Source organism: Hemitrygon akajei, chromosome 6, assembly GCF_048418815.1.
Source record: "Hemitrygon akajei chromosome 6, sHemAka1.3, whole genome shotgun sequence".
NCBI classification, from domain to species: Eukaryota; Metazoa; Chordata; class Chondrichthyes; order Myliobatiformes; family Dasyatidae; genus Hemitrygon; species Hemitrygon akajei.
In genome coordinates this window covers 67,418,172-67,441,999 of record NC_133129.1, presented here as the reverse complement: position 1 = coordinate 67,441,999, position 23,828 = coordinate 67,418,172, and the positions used below count along the sequence as shown (strand labels likewise).

At 43.2% G+C, this 23,828-nt stretch overlaps 1 protein-coding gene across 1 annotated transcript in view; it reads left to right on the top strand.

Moving 5' to 3' along the window:
• rigi (RNA sensor RIG-I) overlaps positions 1-23,828 on the top strand; it is a 64,251-nt gene that overhangs the window by 25,157 nt on the left and 15,266 nt on the right. Inside the window, exons 7-14 of the mRNA XM_073048572.1 lie at positions 961-1,114; positions 6,791-7,049; positions 12,244-12,406; positions 16,452-16,553; positions 17,070-17,227; positions 19,540-19,675; positions 20,507-20,655; positions 22,564-22,645. Of these exons, the coding sequence (XP_072904673.1) occupies positions 961-1,114; positions 6,791-7,049; positions 12,244-12,406; positions 16,452-16,553; positions 17,070-17,227; positions 19,540-19,675; positions 20,507-20,655; positions 22,564-22,645 (1,203 nt within the window). The remainder of the gene's footprint in view (positions 1-960; positions 1,115-6,790; positions 7,050-12,243; positions 12,407-16,451; positions 16,554-17,069; positions 17,228-19,539; positions 19,676-20,506; positions 20,656-22,563; positions 22,646-23,828) is intronic.

Sequence of the window (23,828 nt, the reverse complement as noted above, 5' to 3'; positions counted from 1 at the left end):
TGGCCAAGAACACTCATTTGTCAGTCGCTAGGGACTTTCGGACTAGTCTAGTGGTGCCTAGTATTGTGCCTCTCTGAAGATTTACATAGATATTACTGTGTAGACCGGTTTGGTTAATGCTATTGTGTAGGGCCTTTGGGATGATACCAGTTGTTGATATCACTATTGGGACAATGTATATCTTGTTCATGTTTCAAAGTCTTTTGATTTTCTCTTTTAATTCAGCATGTTTCTGATATGCTTTTTGCATTTGCACAGTTCGTTGTCGTTTGCACTTTGGTTGTTTGTTCATCGGCTTTCACTGATGCCATTCTGTCTCTTGTATTTTCTGTGAATGCCCACGTGAAAATTAATCTCAGGGTAGTATATAGTGACCCTGATAATAAATTTACTTTGAACCTTGTACGGTTTTCTGGCCACGGTTCTGGGTAAATTGGATAGCTGTCCTGCTCAGAGTCCTTGAAACCAAACTTTTACAAAAATTTGTGGTATGGACAATGCTGGCAAAGCTGCCATTTGTTGCCCATCCCTCGATACCCCCGAGCAGCCATTTTGTTGGAGTGAATTACTTCCAGGGTCAACCATATTGGGGTATATTTGCAGCACTTATTGGCCAGACCTGAAAAGGAGCGATTTCTTTTTGACGTGTTACCAGAGGAAGACCTTTACTCTGCAACTTTATTGCTGTTTTAGATAATGAAAGGCAATCGTGTATACAGTATAAGAAACATAACTGCAGAGTCGCACACAACTGGGATAATGATTGTGACTTCTTAACTGGGAGTGTTTCTTCTGGTCCTTCTAACATCTCCACTGTCAGTTCTCTCACAGTTCATTCTCCAGGATTTGCAAATTTAGTCCTTTAATGTCATTGCTGTATGCATGTGGAATTTTTTGTGCTCCGGACTCTAGCCAAGAATAGCGTTCTGATGAAATAAAAATGTCCATTTCCTTCCCAAGGGTCTGGGAAAACTATTGTTGCCCTGCACATTGCTGAACGGCATCTCAGGGAGAGCTTTGAAGGGGAGAAGCGTAAAGTTGTCTTCATGGCTACAACGGTTCCTGTCTTTCAGCAGCAGTTGGAATTATTTAAGAATCACTTCAAGAACACCAGGTATGACCAGAAATGGCCACATCTCAACAGCTTGTTGATTGATGTATCTCTTGTTTCTCCTTTTCTGTTTTGACTGTAAATACTTTCCCATTATGTTGGCAAAGAAGATAAAGCCTGGACTACACTCAATGCTGAAGATGTGTTCCTCGGAGGTGGAATGCTATGTAAATCAGCGCTATGCGGGGTCATTATAACATTACGTAAATGGACATGTCTGCCTGATTTTTAAAAAATGAAACCCAAGATATGTGCTATATTATTTTACATATATATGGTAATTCGCAGAGTAACAAACAGGCAAATAGGCCTACCCTGTACACCCCTGGAGCAGCAACACATCACAGCAACAGTGGAGGGAAGTGGGTGGTGATCACATCTGAGAGAAGAGACCATGGTGTGGGTCCACTGACTTTGGCGTCTTTTACAAGTAGGCATTGAGATTTGTCTGCCTTTACTTAAGTTTCCTCTCATGAAGTGGTTGTCGGTAGCAGGAAATCGTGTCGAGAAAACCTCTCTTTGCTTTATTGCTTCGCTCCCAGTCAGGGTCATTATCGATGATCTGGTCCATGATTTGTGATTGTGATCGTGGTGATGCTGAGAAACTTTGTGGTGAGGTTTCTTGCTGGTGTTTCATCCACATTGAAGACAAGCTTGGAAGGATAATCATTCTTTTTGATTATGGCCTTCAGTGTTGCAGGAAAATCCTGGACTGCCTTGCTGCCTCCACTCGCTGCTTCACCAGAGATGCGTATGCTATGGAGGTTACTGCACTGTTTATCAAACCAACCTCCACTGGCTAAGAACGTTACTGACATCTTCTTCATCAGCTTCGAAATGCCATACCACTTGCAGTTTCACATCCATGCTAATGCTTTTCCTAGACACCTTAGATGTATACAGAAGTTGCAAGCAATTTTTCAGACACTAAGGGTGAAAGAAATGGAATAACTTGGCAAGGGAGCAAAATCATTTACACACGTAGGGGAGGCTGAGCATAAACTAATAGATGATTGGCTGTGAGAGGCTCATTGTTTATGTAAAGTGCGCTCATTGGCTGGATTGAATGTTTAATGGTGGCCACTCTTAAGTTCTAAGTGTTGCTTAGAATGAATTTTTGTCATAGAGTCATAGAGAAGAACAGCACAGAAACAGGCCTTTTGGCCTATCTAGTCCATGCGAAAACCATTTAATCTGCCTACTCCCATCGACCTGCACCAAGACCATACCCTTCATACCCCGACTTCCTTGTATCTTAAACATTGATATGGAGCTCACGTGCTGGCAGCTCTTTTCACACTGTCTCAACCCTCTGAGTGAAGAAGTTTCTCCTTGTGCTCCCCTTAAACCTTTCACTTTTCACCCTTAACCCATGGCCTCTGGTTGTTGTTCAACCCAACCTCATGGAAAAAGACTGCTTGCATTTTTTGTCATTTAAAAAAATTTCAATAAAGAACCGTGTTTTAATGAATGAATCAGTGCTAGGTGGGGTCTGAGTGTACTTGGCCCAATTAATGATGTTTATACTCCACATTCATCTTCTCAGCCTTTGTATTCCCTCTTCATTTACTCATCTACTTGCTTTTCGAAAGTACCAAAGCTGCTTGCATAACCAATTCCACAGTAGTCCTATTTATTCCTGTCCCCTCTCCGAGTAAAGAAATTTCCTGAGAGAAAATATTCCTCATAATATTTATTTTGGATAAGTGGAAAGAATCCTCACACATTCACCCTACTCAACCCAATCAATTTGAAGGCTTTGCAAGGTCTCTTATCTAATTCCATCTTTTCTAATAGCTGGAATATGTACATTTTCTCACAGATTTTTCCCTTTGTTTCTATGCTTTTTCTATTATATAAAATGCTAAGTGCGCAAGGTAATCTATGATACAAGTTCATCATGGAATTAATATAACCATTCTAGTCAAAATGTTTACTTTCTTCAGTACTATCCTCATCATGGTAATAACGTTTGTGCTTTTTGTAGAAATTTTTGACGGAGGACTAGACCATTTGGCCAGTAGTCTCTATACTGGCTAAAACTGGAGTTAACGAGCGATTTCCCTGCTCCCGGCCTGGAGTGTTCTACATTAGAGCCCCTGAAGCACGCATCCATTTACCTTCTAAGTACACACCCTCCCCAAGATTATGAGCACCTGACGTATGTACAGCTAAAGATTTGCCACATGTTGCAAGGACTGCAGGCATCTTCTGCCATGTTGGACCTTAGTTCATAGCAACATCTGAGTCGTCGAGCTATATACATGTTGCCCTTTGGTTGAGTTAACTACACATTGACCATTTGTCTTTTTATTTAAATATATTGCCAGGTGGCCACAGTTCCAACCTCTAAACTATTTGGGTTATAAATAGTTTCTCTTGGGATCACAACCCTACGTAACCATGACTAAGAAAACATTCTTCGACTTACTGCTAATCACTTCATCAATGATTCCTAGTTATCCATTCCTAAGGGAGATAGATTACCAGATATGCCGAGATCTCAGTGAATGTTGCAACAGTGTCCTCCTCCTGCTCCCATGGTCTTCCTGCCATTCTTCAGTTAACTGAAAGCTCACATGATGGAGGTTTCTGGTTCAGGCCAGTGTTTTCACCCACCTGATTGATGTTGATTTCATATCCATAGTCTTTTAGGGAAATCTTCTCATCTTCCTTGATTGCAGCCCCTGCTGTCGCTGGAATCTGCATTTCACAGGTTGAATTTCTGCCAGGGACTAATTCAAGATTGTTCAGTATCATTTCCATTGTGCAAGTGTAAAGGAACGTGAAATTATTGCTGCTCTGGATCTGCTGCAGCACAAAACACACAACAAGATAAAGACAATAATAAAAAAGCACAAAAAATATAAATACATAAGATAGTTTGATTGTATGTCCATGAAGTGATACTTGACACAGGAATGTCTGTACATACAGGAAGTGATAAAATTGTGGTGATTGGAGGTGTAGAGGGGTTGGTTAGTGGATGGAGGTGTTGATCAACCTCTCTGCTTACTGTTTTTAAGTCTGGTGATCCTAGTGTTGATGCTACATAGCCCCTCCTTCCCAAAGGGAGTGGGACAAACAGTCCATGAGCAGTGTGGGGTGGGATCTTTCATCCTACTGGCCCTGTTCTGGCACCTTTCTGAATATATGTATGTCCTTAATAGCAGTAAGCTGGCTCCAGTGATGCTTTGGGCAGTTTTGACTGCCTTCCTGTCTTCCGCAGTGCAGTTTCCATACCAGGCAGTGATACCGTTTGTCAGGAGTCAGGAGACCAGCATTAAAGTTGAGACATCGATCAGCAGCATGTCATAGTGTTTGATGTGCTGACTGAGTGGGCTCACTGTGATCCTGAGGAATTTAGCAAGTCAGGTCTGCATTGGGAGAGAAGGGAATGCATATTTTTATTCAGTGGAAAGCTTTCCCTCTTCAGGTAGTTTCCCCTGCCTCTTCTTGGAAACAGGATAGTCAGAATATGAAGCCATGCCAAAGCAGGTGAAACAAGATTATCCTCAGAGGGGGAAAAGAAAAATTGAAAAATCCAGAAAGAGTGAAGTTAAACTACAGAAAAATAAAATCTGTTTTGCTGTGGCTCAGTGATAGCACTCTTGCCTCTGAATGAGAAGTGTCACTCTGGAGACTTGAGAAGAAACACAGAGCTCAGTATCACAGTGCCGTGCTGAGCTGGCATGCTGTCATTTGGATCAGCCATCAGGCCAAGGCCTGTCTGCCCACATCATTTGAATTAGACATCAGGCCAAGGCCTGTCTGCCCACGTCATTTGAATTAGACATCAGGCCAAGGCCTGTCTGCCCACATCATTTGAATTAGACATCAGGCCAAGGCCTGTCTGCCCACATCATTTGAATTAGACATCAGGCCAAGGCCTGTCTGCCCACGTCATTTGGATCAGCCATCAGGCCAAGGCCTGTCTGCCCACATCATTTGAATTAGACATCAGGCCAAGGCCTGTCTGCCCACATCATTTGAATTAGACATCAGGCCAAGGCCTGTCTGCCCACATCATTTGAATTAGACATCAGGCCAAGGCCTGTCTGCCCACGTCATTTGGATCAGCCATCAGGCCAAGGCCTGTCTGCCCACATCATTTGAATTAGACATCAGGCCAAGGCCTGTCTGCCCACGTCATTTGGATCAGACATCAGGCCAAGGCCTGTCTGCCCACGTAGTCATTTGGATCAGACATCAGGCCAAGGCCTGTCTGCCCACGTAGTCATTTGGATCAGACATCAGGCCAAGGCCTGTCTGCCCACATCATTTGAATTAGACATCAGGCCAAGGCCTGTCTGCCCATGTCATTTGAATTAGACATCAGGCCAAGGCCTGTCTGCCCACGTAGTCATTTGGATCAGACATCAGGCCAAGGCCTGTCTGCCCTCTCTGTTAAATGCAGAAGATTGCAATACACTATTTTGAAGAAAACCACAGTCAATAGAACACTACAGCACAGAAACAGGCCTTTTGGCCCTTCTTGGCTGTGCCAAACCATTTTTTTTTGCCTAGTCCCACTGACCTGCACCTGGGCCATATCCCTCTAAACCCCGCTCATCCATATACCTGTCCAAGTTTTTCTTAAATGTCAAAAGTGAGCCCGCATTCACCACTTCATCTGGCAGCTCATTCCACATTCCCACCACTCTCTGCGTGAAGAACCCCCCCCCCATGTTCCCTTTAAACTTTCCTCCTTCACCCTTAACCCATGACCTCTGGTTTTTCTCTCCCCTGGCCTCAGTGGAAAAAGCCTGCTTGCATTCACTCTATCTATACCCATCATAATTTTATATACCTCTATCAAATCACCCCTCATTCTCCTACGCTCCAGGGAATAAAGTCCTAACCTATTCAACCTTTCTCTGTAACTCAGTTTCTCAAGTCCCGACAACATCCTTGTAAACCTTCTCTGCACTCTTTCAACCTTATTAATATCCTTCCTGTAAATATCTCATACAGCATCACTTAAACTGGTGATCCTGGTTAAGTCACAAACTTGAGATGCTGGAAATCCAAAGCAACACGCACAAAATGCTGGAGGAATTCAGCAGGCCAGGCAGCATCTACAGAAATAACCATTCGATGTTTCAGGCAGTGGCCCTTCTTCAGGACTGAAAAAGAAGGGGGAAGATGACTGAATAAAAGTTGGGTGGGGGGGGAGGAAGCTAGCTGGGAAGTGGTAGGTGGGTGGAAAAGGTTCGGCAGAAGAGGAAGGAATCTGATGGGAGGGGAGAGTGGGCCATTGGGAGAAAGGGAATGAGGAGGGGACCCAGGTGAGAAGAAATGAAAGGTGAGAGATGGGAATAGAGGAGGCTGGGGCGGAAATTGGTCACCGGAAAGAGAAATCAATGTTCATGCCATCAGGTTAGAGGGTACACAGATGGAATATGAGGTGTTGCTGTCCTCCCTGAGGGTCCCTCATCTTGTCTAAGCAATGTTTTTATTGTTCTGGTAGTCATGACTTTGTTCCATTGGAACAATAACTATTGGTGGAAAATTGCATCTTCGGCTATAACTGGCTTTGAAACATTTTGAAATTGTGGTAGTTACAATATAATTTCTTGTTTTTTGTTATGCAGTATGTGGAAACATTTGAGGTAGATGTGGTCACCCTCTGGTTCTCTTAGCACGATAGGCTTATGTGCCTCAATCTTCATCTTCCAGCTTCGGAGTGTTTGGAGTATGTGGAGACCAGGCGAACAATTCTCCGGTGAAGAAGTTCGTTGAGATGAATGACATCATCATCCTGACACCGCAAATTCTTCTAAATTGTCTCAAAGCTGAACAGATTTCATCGCTTACCATCTTCACCCTGCTAATATTTGATGAGTGCCACAATACAGTCAAAAAGCACCCATACAATGTTTTAATGATGACGTACTTGGATATCAAGATGGGCGCGAGACAAAGTCCATTACCTCAGGTTGAGCTTTCTGAATTTCCACGTTTCTCTCAGATATGCACATGGTTTTATAAATGGAGATGTAACATACAAAAGCCAAACTCTGCTAAACTTGATTAGTGCCGGTTCACATACCGGCCACTGCACCATTGGGAGGATGTGAAGGCTTTTGGGGCATGGGGGAAAACATTTTGCTGGGATAATCAAGGACACAGTTAATAGGGATGGCTGAAGGAACTGATACCATTCTACATAGGGCAGGGAATATTAAAAAAGAGCTTTATGTGATTCGGTGTGCTTAAAGAGTACATCAGTCAGCTCCATCATGGGTGCTAGCCTCCGCAGTATCCAAGATATCTTCAAGGTTCCCATTCAGCCTGTTCTCATTGCTACTATCAGGAAGGAGAGTGGTGTGTAATCAGCTTTAATGTCACCGGCATAAGTCGGGAAGTTTGTTGTCTTTCCTGCAGTAGTACGTTGCAATACATAAACCCTAAATTACATTAAAACGGATGGCAAAAGGGAAAAGGCTGTTCCTGAATCACTGAGTGTGTGCCTTTAGGCGCCTGTACTTCCTTCCTGATGGTAGCAATGAGAAGAGGGCCTGTCCTGGGTGAAGGGGGTCCTTCATGACGGACGCTGACTTTTTGAGGCATCGCTCCTTGAAGATGTCCTGGATATTACAGAGGCCAGTACCCATGTTGGAGCTGACCAAGTTCACAACTCCCTGCAGCTTACTTCGATTCTGTGCCCACCCCCTCCATACCAGACGGCGTTGCAGCCAGTTAGAATGCTCTCTGTGGTACATCTGTAGAAATACCCGAGTGTCTTTGGTGACATAACAAATCTCCTCAAGTTCTTAATGAAATATAGCCGCTGTCATATCTTCTTTGTAGCTGCATCGATATGTTGGGCCCAGGATAGATCCTCAGAGATGCTGACATCCAGGAACTTGAAATTGCTCACTGCCTCTACCTCTGATCCCTCTAAGAGGTCTGGTGTGTGTTCTCCCGACTTCTCCTTCCTGAAGTCCACAACACTGCCTCACAGTCCCAGTGAATTAGCTTTGATTCTGAACCCCAGTGCTGTCTCTCTGAACCCCAGTGCTGTCTCTCTGAACCCCAGTGCTGTCTCTCTGAACCCCAGTGCTGTCTCTGAACCCCAGTGCTGTCTCTGAACCCCAGTGCTGTCTCTCTGAACCCCAGCTGCTGTCTCTGAACCCCAGCTGCTGTCTCTGAACCCCAGCTGCTGTCTCTGAACCCCAGTGCTGTCTCTCTGAACCCCAGTGCTGTCTCTCTGAACCCCAGTGCTGTCTCTCTGAACCCCAGCTGCTGTCTCTCTGAACCCCAGTGCTGTCTCTGAACCCCAGCTGCTGTCTCTCTGAACCCCAGTGCTGTCTCTCTGAACCCCAGTGCTGTCTCTCTGAACCCCAGTGCTGTCTCTCTGAACCCCAGTGCTGTCTCTCTCAACCCCAGCTGCTGTCTCTCTCAATCCCAGTGCTGTCTCTCTCAATCCCAGTGCTGTCTCTCTGAACCCCAGTGCTGTCTCTCTGAACCCCAGTGCTGTCTCTCTGAACCCCAGCTGCTGTCTCTCTGAGCCCCAGTGCTGTCTCTCTGAGCCCCAGTGCTGTCTCTCTGAACCCCAGTGCTGTCTCTGAACCCCAGCTGCTGTCTCTCAACCCCAGCTGCTGTCTCTCAACCCCAGTGCTGTCTCTCTCAACCCCAGTGCTCTCAACCCCAGTGCCGTCTCTGAACCCCAGCTGCCGTCTCTGAACCCCAGCTGCCGTCTCTGAACCCCAGCTGCCGTCTCTGAACCCCAGTGCTGTCTCTGAACCCCAGTGCTGTCTCTCTGAACCCCAGTGCTGTCTCTCTGAACCCCAGCTGCTGTCTCTCTCAACCCCAGTGCTGTCTCTCTCAACCCCAGTGCTGTCTCTCTCAACCCCAGTGCTGTCTGTCTGAACCCCAGAGCTGTCTGTCTGAACCCCAGAGCTGTCTCTCTGAACCCCAGTTGCTGTCTCTCTGAACCCCAGCTGCTGTCTCTCTGAACCCCAGCTGCTGTCTCTCTGAACCCCAGCTGCTGTCTCTCTCAACCCCAGTGCTGTCTCTCTCAACCCCAGTGCTGTCTCTCTCAACCCCAGCTGCTGTCTCTCTCAACCCCAGTGCTGTCTCTCTCAACCCCAGCTGCTGTCTCTCTCAACCCCAGTGCTGTCTCTCTCAACCCCAGCTGCTGTCTCTCTCAACCCCAGTGCTGTCTCTCTCAACCCCAGCTGCTGTCTCTCTCAACCCCAGTGCTGTCTCTCTCAACCCCAGCTGCTGTCTCTCTCAACCCCAGTGCTGTCTCTCTCAACCCCAGTGCTGTCTCTCTCAACCCCAGCTGCTGTCTCTGAACCCCAGCTGCTGTCTCTGAACCCCAGCTGCTGTCTCTGAACCCCAGTGCTGTCTCTCTCAACCCCAGTGCTGTCTCTCTCAACCCCAGTGCTGTCTCTCTCAACCCCAGTGCTGTCTCACTGAACCCCAGCTGCTGTCTCTGAACCCCAGCTGCTGTCTCTCTCAACCCCAGTGCTGTCTCTCTCAACCCCAGTGCTGTCTCTCTGAACCCCAGTTGCTGTCTCTAAACCCCAGTGCTGTCTCTCTGAACCCCAGCTGCTGTCTCTGAACCCCAGCTGCTGTCTCTCTGAACCCCAGCTGCTGTCTCTCTGAACCCCAGCTGCTGTCTCTCTGAACTCCAGCTGCTGTCTCTCTGAACCCCAGCTGCTGTCTCTCTGAACCCCAGTGCTGTCTCTCTGAACCCCAGTGCTGTCTCTGAACCCCAGCTGCTGTCTCTCTGAACCCCAGTGCTGTCTCTGAACCCCAGTGCTGTCTCTGAACCCCAGTGCTGTCTCTCTGAACCCCAGTGCTGTCTCTCTGAACCCCAGCTGCTGTCTCTCTGAACCCCGGTGCTGTCTCTCTGAACCCCGGTGCTGTCTCTCTGAATCCCAGTGCTGTCTCTCTGAACCCCAGTGCTGTCTCTCTGAACCCCAGCTGTTACACTTTCCTCCCACATATTCAAAGTTATTTCTAGCTGAGTGGTCAGAGAACTGGGGTGGAAGTGAGTGACTTGTGTGAAGAAAACTGTGATTAGTGTAAACGCAGTGAGCTGACGAGCCTGCTTCTATGCTGTGTGACTCTCTGGTCTCAGAGTAGAGCCATTATTTGGAGACTTGTAAGGCTGGTGTGGCTTGTAGAAGAGGGTTAGGTCATTAGGGTTTTGTTAACAACATCCTCTATTTTAAAACTGAGGCATTAGTATGTATAGATACTAATATACATATACATATTTGGGAATATGTATAGATCATTGAGTACAAGGTGCTGGATGAATAGAATCTAGTGACCTTTGACATCAGCAGAGTTTCTTGAAGTGTGAAAACGTTGTGTTCAAAGTTACGTATTCTGAATCTCCAGCTTCTCCCAAGAGGTCCACAACTTTGACATTGGGTTTGAAGGCTTGTGTGCCTCACTGTCCCAGAGAGCTATGCTGGATGGAGTCAGGGCTTTACGCTTTGGTTCTTGGTAGGTTCAGCCTTGTCAAACAGGTCAAAGGGTAGAGGCCAGAGTAAGATTGGTCCAGGTCCGGGGGTTCAGCTCAGCTCCAACAACCCTGTCACGCCACTGGTGTTTAGGGCAGCACTGAAGGTCCTCCATCTCTGGCAATGTTCAGGGCTTCCTCTCGGTTTTCACTGCTCAGGAATACAGTGGGACTCTGATGTAGAAGGATTCTTCATTGCTGTTTCTGTAACCATTTACAGAGTCACAGCCTTTTAAATCTTCTGTATCCTGCCTGGCATAAAAGATGCGACGGTGTAATTTTGAAGAAGAGTAGAGGAGCTTTTCTCAAGATTCTAGCAGTGTTAGCATTCATTTCAAGAGGTCTAGAATACAAGAGAAGGGATGTGATGCTCTGGCTTTTTAAGGCTCTGGTGAGGCCTCACCTTGAACATTGTGAACAGTTTTGGGCTCCTCATCCAAGAAAAGATGTGCTGGCTTTAGAGAGGGCTCCTAGGAGGTTCACAAGGATGATTCCGGGAATGAAAGGGTCATTATATGTCGAATGTTTGATAGCTCTGGGTCTGTACACACTGGAATTTAGAAGGATGGGGGCGGAGAAACCTTTTGAATGTTGAAAGGCCTAGACAGCTAGATGTGGAAAGGATGTTTTTCAAGGTGTGGGAATCTAGGACAAGAGGGTACAGCCTCAGAATAGAGGGGCGTCCATTTGAAACAGATGCAGAGAAATTACTGTGGAGGCCAGGTCGTTGGGTGTATTTGCACCAGAGATCGATAGGTGCTTGATTGGACATGGTGTCAACGGTTACAGAGAGAAGGCCGGGGAGTGGGGCTGAGGATGGGGAAACAAAGATCAGCCATGATTGAATGGTGGAGCAGACTCAATGGGACAAATGGCCTAATTCTGCTCCTATGCCTTATAGCCTTGTGGTCTATGAGCTAATATTTAACCCTCAATTAAAATTACTGAAATTAGATTAACAAATGATTTTCAGTTTGGCATTAGTGGGAAATATTACACTTCAGAAGGCAGTGTTAGATCTGCCAGCATCCAGCAAGTTCTTAAATCTTGCTCGTACTCTCTTTCCTCTAGAAAGCTGTTTGCCAGATGATCAGTAGTTTCTCAGTGAAGCTGACACAGTGTGCTTACAGAATGGTTCTGGGAGCCAGTTTTCCTCACCCCCAACTGCACCAGCTATCACAGAGAATGTCTGAGGCATTCAAAAACGCTTAAGTTGTTAAAAATGTAATTAAAATCTGAAATAAGCAAAATTAAAACTTTTTCAGATCACTGTAAGTTAATATATTTAAATGAACTTAAGTAAAAAATAGTGCACTTGCATATGCCTTTTACTTTCCAGCCAGTTTTCCCCATTAAAATCAATGGGCACTGCAGTCAGGGTCGGTGCGCAGACTCCCCCGGCTCAGGCTTTGTATTCTTCCTCTGCAACAACCAAGTGCAGTAGTTCAGCTTTCAGTGAAGAGTTTCAGACTTCTACACAATTGTGCCATGAAGTGGTGGTGATTCTGAGCAGACTGCCTGAAGTAACAGACAATTATTTAAAGTCTGTTCTTCTTCCTTCTACAAACACAAAGGCGTTGAATTGGTTGTTTTAAAAAAAAGGCCTTTGATACCCACCACATGTGAGTATCCTTTTTGTTCTCAACAGATCGTTGGATTGACAGCGTCCGTTGGGGTCGGTGATGCCAGGTCGGTCAACGAAGCAGAAGGTTATATTTTGCGCATTTGTGCCAGTCTCGATGCTGAAAGCATATCAACCGTGAACAAGAATATGGAAGATCTGGAGAAATACGTTTTTATTTCAAAGAAAGGTAAGAATTGCCTTAAACCACTCATAATCTTAAATGGAAGTTTAGATTCACCCAAGCAAGTGAAGATGATCGGGTAAGGGCAGGACAATGGAGTTGAGAGAGAGTGAGCTGATGTTATATGACAGAGCATACCTAGTGGGTTGAATGGCCTAATTCTGCTGTTATGTCTTATGGTCTTATTGCTAGCAGCTTCTGTATTTCATAGAGTCATAGAACACTGCAGCACCGATACAGGACCTTCAGCCCATCTAGTCCTGTTGGAACTATTAATCTGAACAGTACAATCAACCTGCGTATGGATTATCGCTGTCCAGAATCCTCCCATTCACATACCTATCCAAATTTCACTTACGTGTTGACATCGAGCACACCCACCACTTGCACTGGCAGCTTCTTCCATGCTGTCACCACCCTCTGAATGAAGAAGTTCCTCCTCATGTTCCCCTTAAACATTTTACCTTTCACCCTTAACCCATGACCTCTAGTTCTAGTCTCACACAACCTCTGTGGAAAGAGGCTGCTTGCATTTACCCTGTCTGTACCCCTCTTAATTTTGTTTACCTCTATCAAATTTCCTCTCATTCTTCTACGCTCCAGGGAATAACGTCCTAGCCTATTCAACTTTCCCTATAACTCAGGTCCTCAAGTCCCAGAAACATCCTGGTAAATTTTCTCTGCATTCTTTCAATCATATTGACATCTTTCCTGTAGGTGGGTAACCAAAACTGTACACAGTACTCCAAACTAGGCCTCGCCAATGTCTTATAAAGTTCAACATAACATCCCACCTGCTGAACTCAGTACTTTGATTTATGAAGGCCAGTGTGTCAAAAGCTTTCTTTACAGCCCCATCTACAATGCTGTGCAAAAGTCTTAGAGACATATATGTGCCTAGAATGCCTACTGTAATGCATTTGTCAACGTGGAGCGGAGAGTGAGTTTGTAAATCTGGCAGGAGCAAAGGACTTTGGGAATGGTGCAGGTGGAGCACCATGTGAGGGGTGTGGGACAGGTGGCAGAGAAGGAGAGCCAGGGGCTGGGCGTGGCACGGATGCAGACATACCCAGCCCTGAGATGCCACGCAAGGTCATTTGATTCAAAACAATTGGTTTATTGATCATTACAAAATGTCTCTCTGGTGCTTCCTGCTCCCTCCCCTCTCCCTTCCTCTTTTCCCAACTATGATTCACCTCTCCTTGCCCTCTTCCCACCTTGAGTCCACAATAGAGACTCATATCAAAATATCAGGTATATCATCGCTCACATAGGTCATGAAATATGTTTTTTTGTGGCAGCAGTACAGTGCAATATATAAAATTTCTACAGTACAGTGTAAAAGTCTTAGGCACCTTAGTTATGTATATGTGCCTAGTACTTTTGCACAGTACTGTACCTGCTGCACCACTTTCAAGGAATTCTGGATCTATATTCCCAGATCCTTATGCTCTACCGCACTCCACGGTGCCCTACCACTCACTGTGTAAGATCTACCCGGTTGGTCCTACTGACAAACAACACCTCACACTTCTCTGCATTAAATTCCCTCTACCATTTTTCAGCCCATTTTTCCAGCTGGTCCAGTTCCCACTGCAAGCTTTGATTGTCTTACTTGCTGTCCATTACACTCCCAATCTTGGTGTCATCTGCTAATTTGCTGATCCAGTTAACCACTTCATCATCCAGATCGTTGATATAGATGACAAACAACAGACCCAGTACTGATCTCTGCAGCACACCACTAGTCATAGGCCTCCAGTCAGAGAGGCAACCATCTACCACCACTCTCTTAGCTTCTCCCACAAAGCCAATGTCTAATCCAATTTACAAACTCATCTTGAATGCCAAGCGATGGGACTACCAGGAATGTGGATGAAGGCAAGGCAGTGGATGCTGTCGACATGCCTTCATCCACATTCCTGGTATTCCCATCGTTGCCTCTAAGGAGTTTGTATTTTCTCCCCGTGACCGCGTGTACTTCCTCTGGGTGCTCCAAGTCCAAAGACATACCAGTTGATAGTTTAATTGATTATTGTAAATTGCCCGGTGATTAAATCGGGGATTGCTGGGCAGCGACATCAAAGGATTGGAAGGGCCTGTTCCACATTGTATCTCAATGAATAAATAAACATTCTTGAAAAGCTCTGTAAGATTGGTTAGACATGATCTACCACGCACAAAGCCATGTTGACTGTCCCTGATCAGTCCTTGTCTATCCAAATACTTATTTATCCAGTCCCTTGCAATACCTTCCAATAACTTACCCACTACTGATGCCAGGCTCACCACCCTGTAATTCCCTAATTTTCTGTTTTATTCTTAGAGCCTTTCTTAAACAACAGAACATATCCATTCCATATGCTACCCTTCTTTAATTCATCAATTTCTTGGTCCTGTTTTTTGCTGAGTTCATAAGTGCTCCCTGAACTCAGTCTTGCTGATATTTCTGGCAACTTTATAAGCCTCTTTTTTTTGATTTACTGCTTTCTTTAACTTCCCCTCTACTTTTTCTTTAATGTTTTGGTGCCATGCAGGAATATTTCATATTAACTTGTGCATGGTTTCTAGCCAATGCCATTCTTTTCAATGTGTTTTCCAATCAACCACAGGCAGCTCTCCTCTTGGACCTTCATATATAGGAAACCATAGGTCTATGATTTTGAGGGATTTTATTGAGTAGACATAGAGGTGTTTCCCCTTTTGGTAGAGCCTAGAACCAGGACTATCAGCAGAACGCCATCACTAGTAAATTCATTGGACAGCTACAAAGAAGGCTGACTCCTGGTCAAGAACACAAGGGAGAGAATAATGAACTCGCTGCCAGGGGTTTAGATAAACATGTTTAAGCATTACGGGGAAAGGAACAGAAAAATCAGTTAATAGTTTAAAATAATTATCCTGTTTTTATGCTGTGTATTTTGTGGAATTTACTTTCAAATCTTGCATGACTGTTACACTGAGAGGATTTATTTACCATTGCAAGTACAGGAAGCTAATGACTCATTAAAATGTGTGTCTTTTTTGTTACACTCAAAACAAAATGGGAGCATCAAGGGAGCAGCTGTGAGAATGGAGATTAGGTTGACGAACTTTCAGCAGAATTATCCCACGGAGAAGTCATCACCTGAAGCATTATCCCTGTTTTCTCCTCCACTGATGCTGCATGACATGCAGTATATTTCCAGTGTTCTTTTCTGTGTCAGATACCCAGATTCCAAAATATTTTGCTTAAGTAGAAAAAGGGAATGCAAATCTGGTCCCAGTGATATCAGATTTGCAGTTCTACCTACTGAAATACCAGCATGACTACATTAACATTGCTGCCCTTGGGGTAAAGTTATTTCATTGATTTGGAAGAAACTTTTGGAAATTCCAGCTCTTGAAAGTGTCCTTGTAGGCAACACTGAGGCAACAGTACTCACAAGGAAATTTATTTCTGCTCACAGAAACCACTATAATGAACAACCTTTTATTTATAAGAACCTTTAACATGACAAACAACCATGTCTCCATACAACAAGTTACATCAGGACATCCCAGAGTAGATACCAGAAGTTTTATAAAGTTTCATGAGCAGACAAACATTGAAGGGAAATGGTTCTGAAGGCTGGGAAGGGGCAGCTAAAGATGTATCCATGATGGTGCAGTAACCATATACTGGAGATGCTGGTGGGGCCAGAATTTTGGAGGCCAGCGGAGATCTTGGAGGACTTGGAATGTTTGTTGTGAAGAGAAGGAGATGGAAGTGGTGTGTAATAGAGCTTGAAAAGTTTATAGAGAAACGGGAAAGGAATGAAGCACGGTTTAAGTAGGGAGCAGAGAGATGGGTGAACAGGACATGCTATGAATTTGTTTACAGGCAGCAGAGGTTATTCGAGAATAAGCTAGTTGGGTGTTAGAATGTAGGAAATCTTTTACTGGGGGTGAAATGCTTCCTACATTGATGGGGACTGAGTATTTCTGTGCTTACAATGGAGCAAATCAGAGCAGGAAATTGAAACTGCTTAAAACCTGCTGCTTTTTCTCAACTTTGTTGTTCTTTTTGCAGAAACGCGAGAAGCTCCCAAGCGTACGAAGGATCTGTTTGCAGACATTATCGGTCAAATGATGGTTCAAGTTGAACAAATGGCCAAGACTGTTTATGACATTGGTAATCTGCCATGCATTTTCTTTTGATTCTGTTTTTATAAACACATAAAACTAAATCAAATACTTGGTACTGGATGAAATATTACCTTTTTTTAATTTACTTGTAGTACTTTTTGAACTATATTCAATTTCATTGAAAATGGTATTAGAAACCATATTTAATTTCAATATGGTTTATATTTAAGTTCATATTTAGTTGTATATTTAATTTCAATTAATTGTAGTACTTTATGAACCATATTTAATTCTCATTGCAAATAGTAATAGAAACCATATTTAATTTAATAATTTCATGGTTTTAATTTAATTTCATAAATTTCATTTAAACTATATTTTAATTTCATTACAAGTAGTAATGGAAACTTTTGCTATGCATTGGGATCTTCAGTGTTTTCCACTTGCTGATGATTTTGGCAGGGCAATTGGGATAATTTTCTAAAATGCCCCTTTTACCACCTCAGTCACAGGCCTTGTCAAGAGCCAACATAGCTTTCAGTGTTTTCCTTGTCTTCCACAGATAAACTGTCACACATCCAGAATCAAGACCATGGCTCTCAAAGGTATGAACAGTGGATCATCGAAGTTCAGAAAAGGTGCAAAGTGCTTCAGATGGAGGATGTAGAAAGGGAGCGAAAGGTCTGCCGGGCTCTCTTCACTTACACTGAGCACCTGCGGGTAAGCGACTCTTGGACTGGTGTTAGAACGGGCTTTTGCGTGTTTGATCATTGCAAAGACAAAGTATTTTTCCGTGTATTGCTGTGTTTTGAGTCCCTATGTAATTAAAGATTTAGATATATGCTTCACTAATCGATTCATTGGATAAGTGTATTTGATTTGATCTTGCTGTTACAATCCATTTTTTTCCAGCTACTTGGATGCTCAGCTCTTGAAAAGTCTCTTTAAACCCCACCACCTCTTTTTCAGTTTCTCTTTTGGAATGTTTTAGTTTCATAACTCTTCTGTGCTGGACTAGGAGCACTTTCCAAGCACTACATAAGTACAACTTGTTGCACTTGTTATGCACTTTCAAAACACGCAGCACATACTTTAATTCTTGATAGTCAAGTAATGGTTTTCTCATCTACTGCAGTATTGTCATTGAAACACTTCAAGTCGAACTTATCTTCATGTGCACAAATGTATTGAGGTTACAGGTAAAATGAAGAGCTTGTTACAGCAGCTCAAGCACCTAACACATTGAACATGAAAGATGTAGGGCAGTGACAGGGAGGTGAAACATTTTCGCACTAATTTCTTGTCTCTGATTGTCTAAAACACATCAATGGCCATGCAAGAGGTTGAAGTGTAGTGTTCTGTTGCCGTGATAGGATTAGCGTTGTGCAAGAATCTGAAACATAGAAAACTTACAGCACAATTCAGGCCCTTCGGCGCTCAAAGTTGTGGCGAACATGTCCCTAGGGTTAGTCATAGCCCTCTATTTTTCTAAGCTCCATGAACCTATCCAAAATTCTCTTAAAAGACCCTATCGTATCCGCCTCCACCACCGTCACTGGCAACCCATTCCACACACTCACCACTCACTGAGTAAAAAACCTATCCCTGACATCTCCTGTGTACCTACTCCCAAGCACCTTAAACCTGTGCCCTCTTGTGGCAGCCATTTCAACCCTGAGAAAAAGCCTCTGACTATCCACACGATCAATGCCTCTCATCATCTTATACACCCCTGTCCGGTCACCTGTTATCCTCTGTCGCTCCAAGGAGAAAAGGCCGATTTCACTCAACCTATTCTCATAAGGCATGCTCCCCAATCCAGGCAATATCCTTGTAAATATCCTCTGCACCCTTTCTATGGCTTCCACATCCTTCCTGTAGTGAGGCGACCAGAACTGAGCACAGTACTCCAAGTGGAGTCTGACCAGGGTCCTATATAGCTGCAACATTACCTCTCAGTACCTAAATTCAATTCCACGATTGATCGAGGCCAATACACCGTACACCTTCTTAACCACAGAGTCAACCTGTGCAGCTGCTTTGAGCGTCCTATGTACTCGGACCCCAAGATCCCTCTGATCCTCCACACTGCCAAGAGTCTTACCATTAATACAGTAATCTGCCATCATATTTGACCTACCAAAATGAACCACCTCACACTTCTGGGGTTTGTTTGTTTGTTTGTTGTTTATTTATTTCAAATCTGGTGGTTATTTATTTATTTATTGAGATACATTGTGGAATAGGCATTCCAGCCCTTCAAGTCACACCACCCAGTAATCCCCCTATTTAATGCTGGCCTAATCACAGTGTTAGAGTGAATTTTTGGGTTTAAGTCATTCACACTTAGTAAATGGCTTGGCCACCGGTCTTCTGTTTGACAAAGTGCTGTGGATTGAGTTCATAACAAAGTATTTCCTAAAAGCTGTGAATACCAGACGCTGCTGATGCCATAGTTTGACCAGATGCTGTAGTTTGGAAGACAGTATTATCTATATAAATATGAATTGTCCTCTATGTAAGCACGTAAAATACCAATTAAATGTATTGTGGATTCAGTTTGGAACCATACCAGCCCGAATGCTGCTGGCGCCAGTGGAACGGATTTAATCAAAAGGTGTGATAGCTTCAAAAGATGGCATTGTCTATACTTGTAAATATGAATTGTCCTTTGTGTTTAGCAAATAAATATTGAGCCCACATTGGGCTAGCAGACCTTTTCCACCAAAGGGTCTCCGTATGATGCTTGCTGTACCTTGTGTTGAATAAAGAAGCTGCTTTATACCTACCAGTAACTCACTCTCCCATGATTTCATCCACATTACAACACACAGGACAATTTACACTGACCAGCTAACCTACCAACGTCTTTGGACTGTGGGAGGAAGTTAGCTTCTTGAAGCTGCCGGTGTGGGACTTCAGGCTTCTGCACCTCCTGCCAGGCAGTAGCAGTGAGACGCGGGCCTGACCTGGGTGGTGGGGGGTCGCTGATGATAGATCCTCCTTCAACTATACCCTGTTCTCACCCTCAGAAGTACAATGATGCTCTGATTATCAATGACGATGCACGCACCAAGGATGCAGTAAACTACCTGGATCGTTTCTTCACTAACGTGAAAGAGGGTGGATATGATAAGACAGAGCAGACACTTACTGCATTATTTGAAGGTAAAAGATGTGCTGTAATCAGGCATCATAGATTTTGTTGCTTTTACGAAATTTGATTTGTCAAAAATGTTTTAAGCAATATTTATTGACTTGAAATTTGGGATGTAGAGAAGGTAATTTATCAATTTGTATAAAACATCTGACAAAATATAGCAATATATATAACAGAATAATTAAAACTCATTGGATTGCTGCTAATTTGAAATTGTGACATTGGCTTAACATGGCCATCCTGAGGGCCTGCCTCTGCTTTCTCACAACCATGCAGCCTGTACAGCAATATGCATCGTATGCCAGTTCAACAAGAGAGTGGGAAGTTGTAGCACCATCGGTGAATTGCCCATGGGCTACCAGGAGGCAACAACCTAAGTCCTTGTAGCTATTAGCCGTCCCTCCACAAGAGCAGCTGCCTTTGAAAACAACTTTGAAAGGGGACACTTTGAGTAGGCATTACACAGAGAAGACCACATAGTTGATTAAGGCTTTCAGATTACAAGGAGACTGGGCACTGTCAGACCTGATCTTAGATCCGGGAAGGGCACAAACCTTCTTGGGCTGAATGCTTCATCTTAAACGTTTTGCTTCATTTGTCCTTCTGACTCCATCCCTACGATTATTAATAGAAGTGTGTTTCATCAAGGTGACTAAATGAATCATATTTTACCAAACCCAGTTCTCATTAATGAGCAAACTTTGTATTTTTCAAATCTGGGGGAAATCAGGAGCAGGTTTTGTACTGTGGGATGTGAGAGTGTTTAGTGTTATAAGAGTTAATATTATTTATTGATCTTTATGCACTGCATTAAGCAATTTTCTCACTTTTATCCTCAGCAAAGAAACTGCAGCTGAAGAGAATTGAAGCTGACCCAGCTAATGAAAACCCCAAGCTGGGTGAAGTGAGGAGGATTCTGTGTCGGGAGTATCAGAGAAACCCAAAATCCAAAACCATCATGTTTGTCAGAACTAGAGCTCTCGCTGAGGTAGGCTCACTTCAGCTGTTCAAAACCGTTTTCTTTCAGGTATTGCATTAATTTTAAACAGTGTTCGGGGGAATGACTCTAAATTCTCCGGTCTAGTCATGTGAACTGTCATCTCTAATCCATGGAATCATTCTGAAAGATGTCTTTTGTATCCTCTTCAAAGCCATCAATTGTTCCCAAAGAGGAGAGGATCTGTTTTTGTGTGTGTTAATCATTCCCAAAGAATGATTTCATTTTAAAATCTTTTTATTAATTATTATTGAAGATCAACAAAAAATGATGAGTCAATATGTTATTATGTACAATGAAGAATTAAATTAGCAAATAACTGATTAACAAAGCTAAGCAATATATCAATAATAATAAGAAAAAATAAAGTGTTAAGGATATTTTTTGAAAGAAAAAAGAAGGAAAAAAAAGAACCCCTATTAAGAAAAAAAACTCCTACTAACTGGAAAAAAACCCATTGGGAGCACAACCCTGGAGCTATTCATCATACAAGCTTCCAAAACAAAACATCAATCTGCCAACTCAAATCCATTTAAAGAAAAATCGGAAGGAAACCATATTAATTAACTCAAATCAGATTATAGAAGCGGGCAAATGAACCCCACCTTTTCTCAAAATCAAATCGAGGATCAAAAGTTCGACTTCTGATTTTCTCCAAACTAAGACATCACATCACCTGAGAAAACCATTGTATCAAAGTAGGAGCAGAAGCATCTTTCCATTTCAACAAAATAGCCCTTCTGGCCAATAATGTAACAAATGCAGTTACATGTTGGTCTGATGGAGAAATACCATGAATATATTGATATACCAGATAAAACTCTCAATTTATTAGGTTGTAAATTAATTTTTTAAACTTTAGAAATTATAGAGAAAATAGACTTTCAAAAATGTTTCAATACAGAACATGACCAAAACGTGTCAATGTGGCTGTTTCGGTTTTACATCTGTCACATTGACTATCAACATTAGGAAACATTTTACACAGTCTCTCCTTTGTCAAATAGTAACGACGTACAATTTTAAATTGAATTAAAGAGTGACTGGCACAGATCAAAGAAGAGTTAACCAACTTCAAAATCCGTAACCTATCTTCTGTTATCAAGCAAACACGAGGAAATCTGCAGATGCTGGAAATTCAAACAACAACACACACAAAATGCTGGTAGAACACAGCAGGCTAGGCAGCATCTATAGGGAGAAGCGCTGTCGACATTTCAGGCCGAGACCCTTCGTCAGGAGAACCCTAGTCCTGACAAAGGGTCTCAGCCCGAAACGTCGACAGCGCTTCTCCCTATAGATGCTGCCTAGCCTGCTGTGTTCTACCAGCATTTTGTGTGTGTTCTGTTATCAAGGTCATGTTAAGCTCTCTCTCCCAATCTTGCTTAATCATAAGTGAAGGGTAATTGTGCTGTTGTAACAATAAGTTTTCCCAATAAAACCCTTCACTAAAGGATTCATTTTTAAAATAATATCTAACCGGTCAGAATCCTGTATATATGGACCCAAAGAATGATCTGATCATTTTTTTAAAATCCAGTATTAAAGTGTCCAATCCCAAAAAGATTCAGAGCAAGGTGACTTAATTGGATAGAAGAGTAAGCCCGAGCGGCTGGTATGTCTGCTGTAGAAAGTAAACTCTTTTTCAATATTAAATTCAAATTAATCTTGCGTGCATGCAGACAGAGCAAGAAAGTAGGCTTGTTTGATCTGGGGAGGTTGGTTTCATTTTTGAGGCATTTCTGTTAACTGAAAAATCAAGGTCTGCACGGAGGGGAAGAGTTTGATTGGTCTTGGTGTAGGTTGAAGTGTCGGCATGATATCGTTAGCCAAAAGGTCTGCTCTGTGCTGTACAGTTCTGTGTATTTAAAAGTGAATTTAATTCCTCTTTATATGCAGGCATTGATAAATTGGTTAAAAGAAGCTACGGCACTGTCATTCTTACAACCTGAAATGTTGTTGGGACGATCAAAGAGCACAGGTAATTGCATTGTTTATTTAATTATTAGATCTGTAATGGTGATAAGTTTTTGCACTCATTGCGAGGATATTGAATTTTAAACTTGACGATTTAAATTTGAGTGGTTTCAGTACATTGAGGAAAGAAGGTGTTCCCACTGTGAGAGGCTCGGTTGCCAGAGGTGGCAGATTTGATCATTTGATGGATCACACAATGGCGGTGGTTATTATAAGGTTGTGTGGTATTTCATGGTAACTTTTAAATGGTATTTGGACAATCACTTGGGAAGCATTTTAATTTTTATTAACTTTCTTTAAATGTCCTGAACTAAGGAAGGATTGAGTCGAACGGATTGGTGGCTCTGCATCCTCAGCCCCCTACTCTACTGTCTCTGCACTCGTGATTGGGTGACCAGTTTGCAGAGGATACCACCATAATGGGTTCTATCTGAAATAATGATGTTGAAGTACAGGGGTCATAACAATAACCTTTCCCACAATATCAGCAAAACAAAAGGGATGGTCACTGAATTCAGGATGTGGGCTGGTGCACTTGTTCCTGTTTACATCAATGGTACCCAAGTTGATCATCCAGTTCCTGGGACTGAACATTACCAGTAGCCTGTCCTGGTCCAACCACAATGACGCCAGGACGATGAATGCTCACCCGTGCCTCTACTTCCTCAGGAGGCTAAAGAAACTTGGCATCTGCCCTTTGACCCTGACCAATTTTTGCTGATGCATCATGGAAAACATCCTATCCAGATGCAACATAGCCTGGTGAGGCAATTGCTCTGTCCATGACTGCAAGAAACTTCAGAGAGTTGTCAACACTGTTCAGCCAATCACAGAAATCAGCTTCCCCTCCACTAACTCTATCTGTACCTCGCTCTGCCTCAGTAAGACAGCCAACATAATCAACTCAGACATACTCTCCTTACCCTTTGTATCAAGCAAAAGATACACAAGCCTGAAAGCGTGTACCACTAGGCTGAAGGACCATTCAACAGTCCCCTGGTACGATAAGATGATCTACTCACTGTCACCTTGCACCTTATTGTCTTCCTGCAGTGCACCTTTTCCTTAACACTTCAATCTGCACTCTTGTTGTTTTAACTTGTAAAACACTTTGAAATGCATCATTTGCATGAGAAGTGCTCTGTAAATAAATTATTGTTATTAATCATTTTTTCTCAACTCAAGCC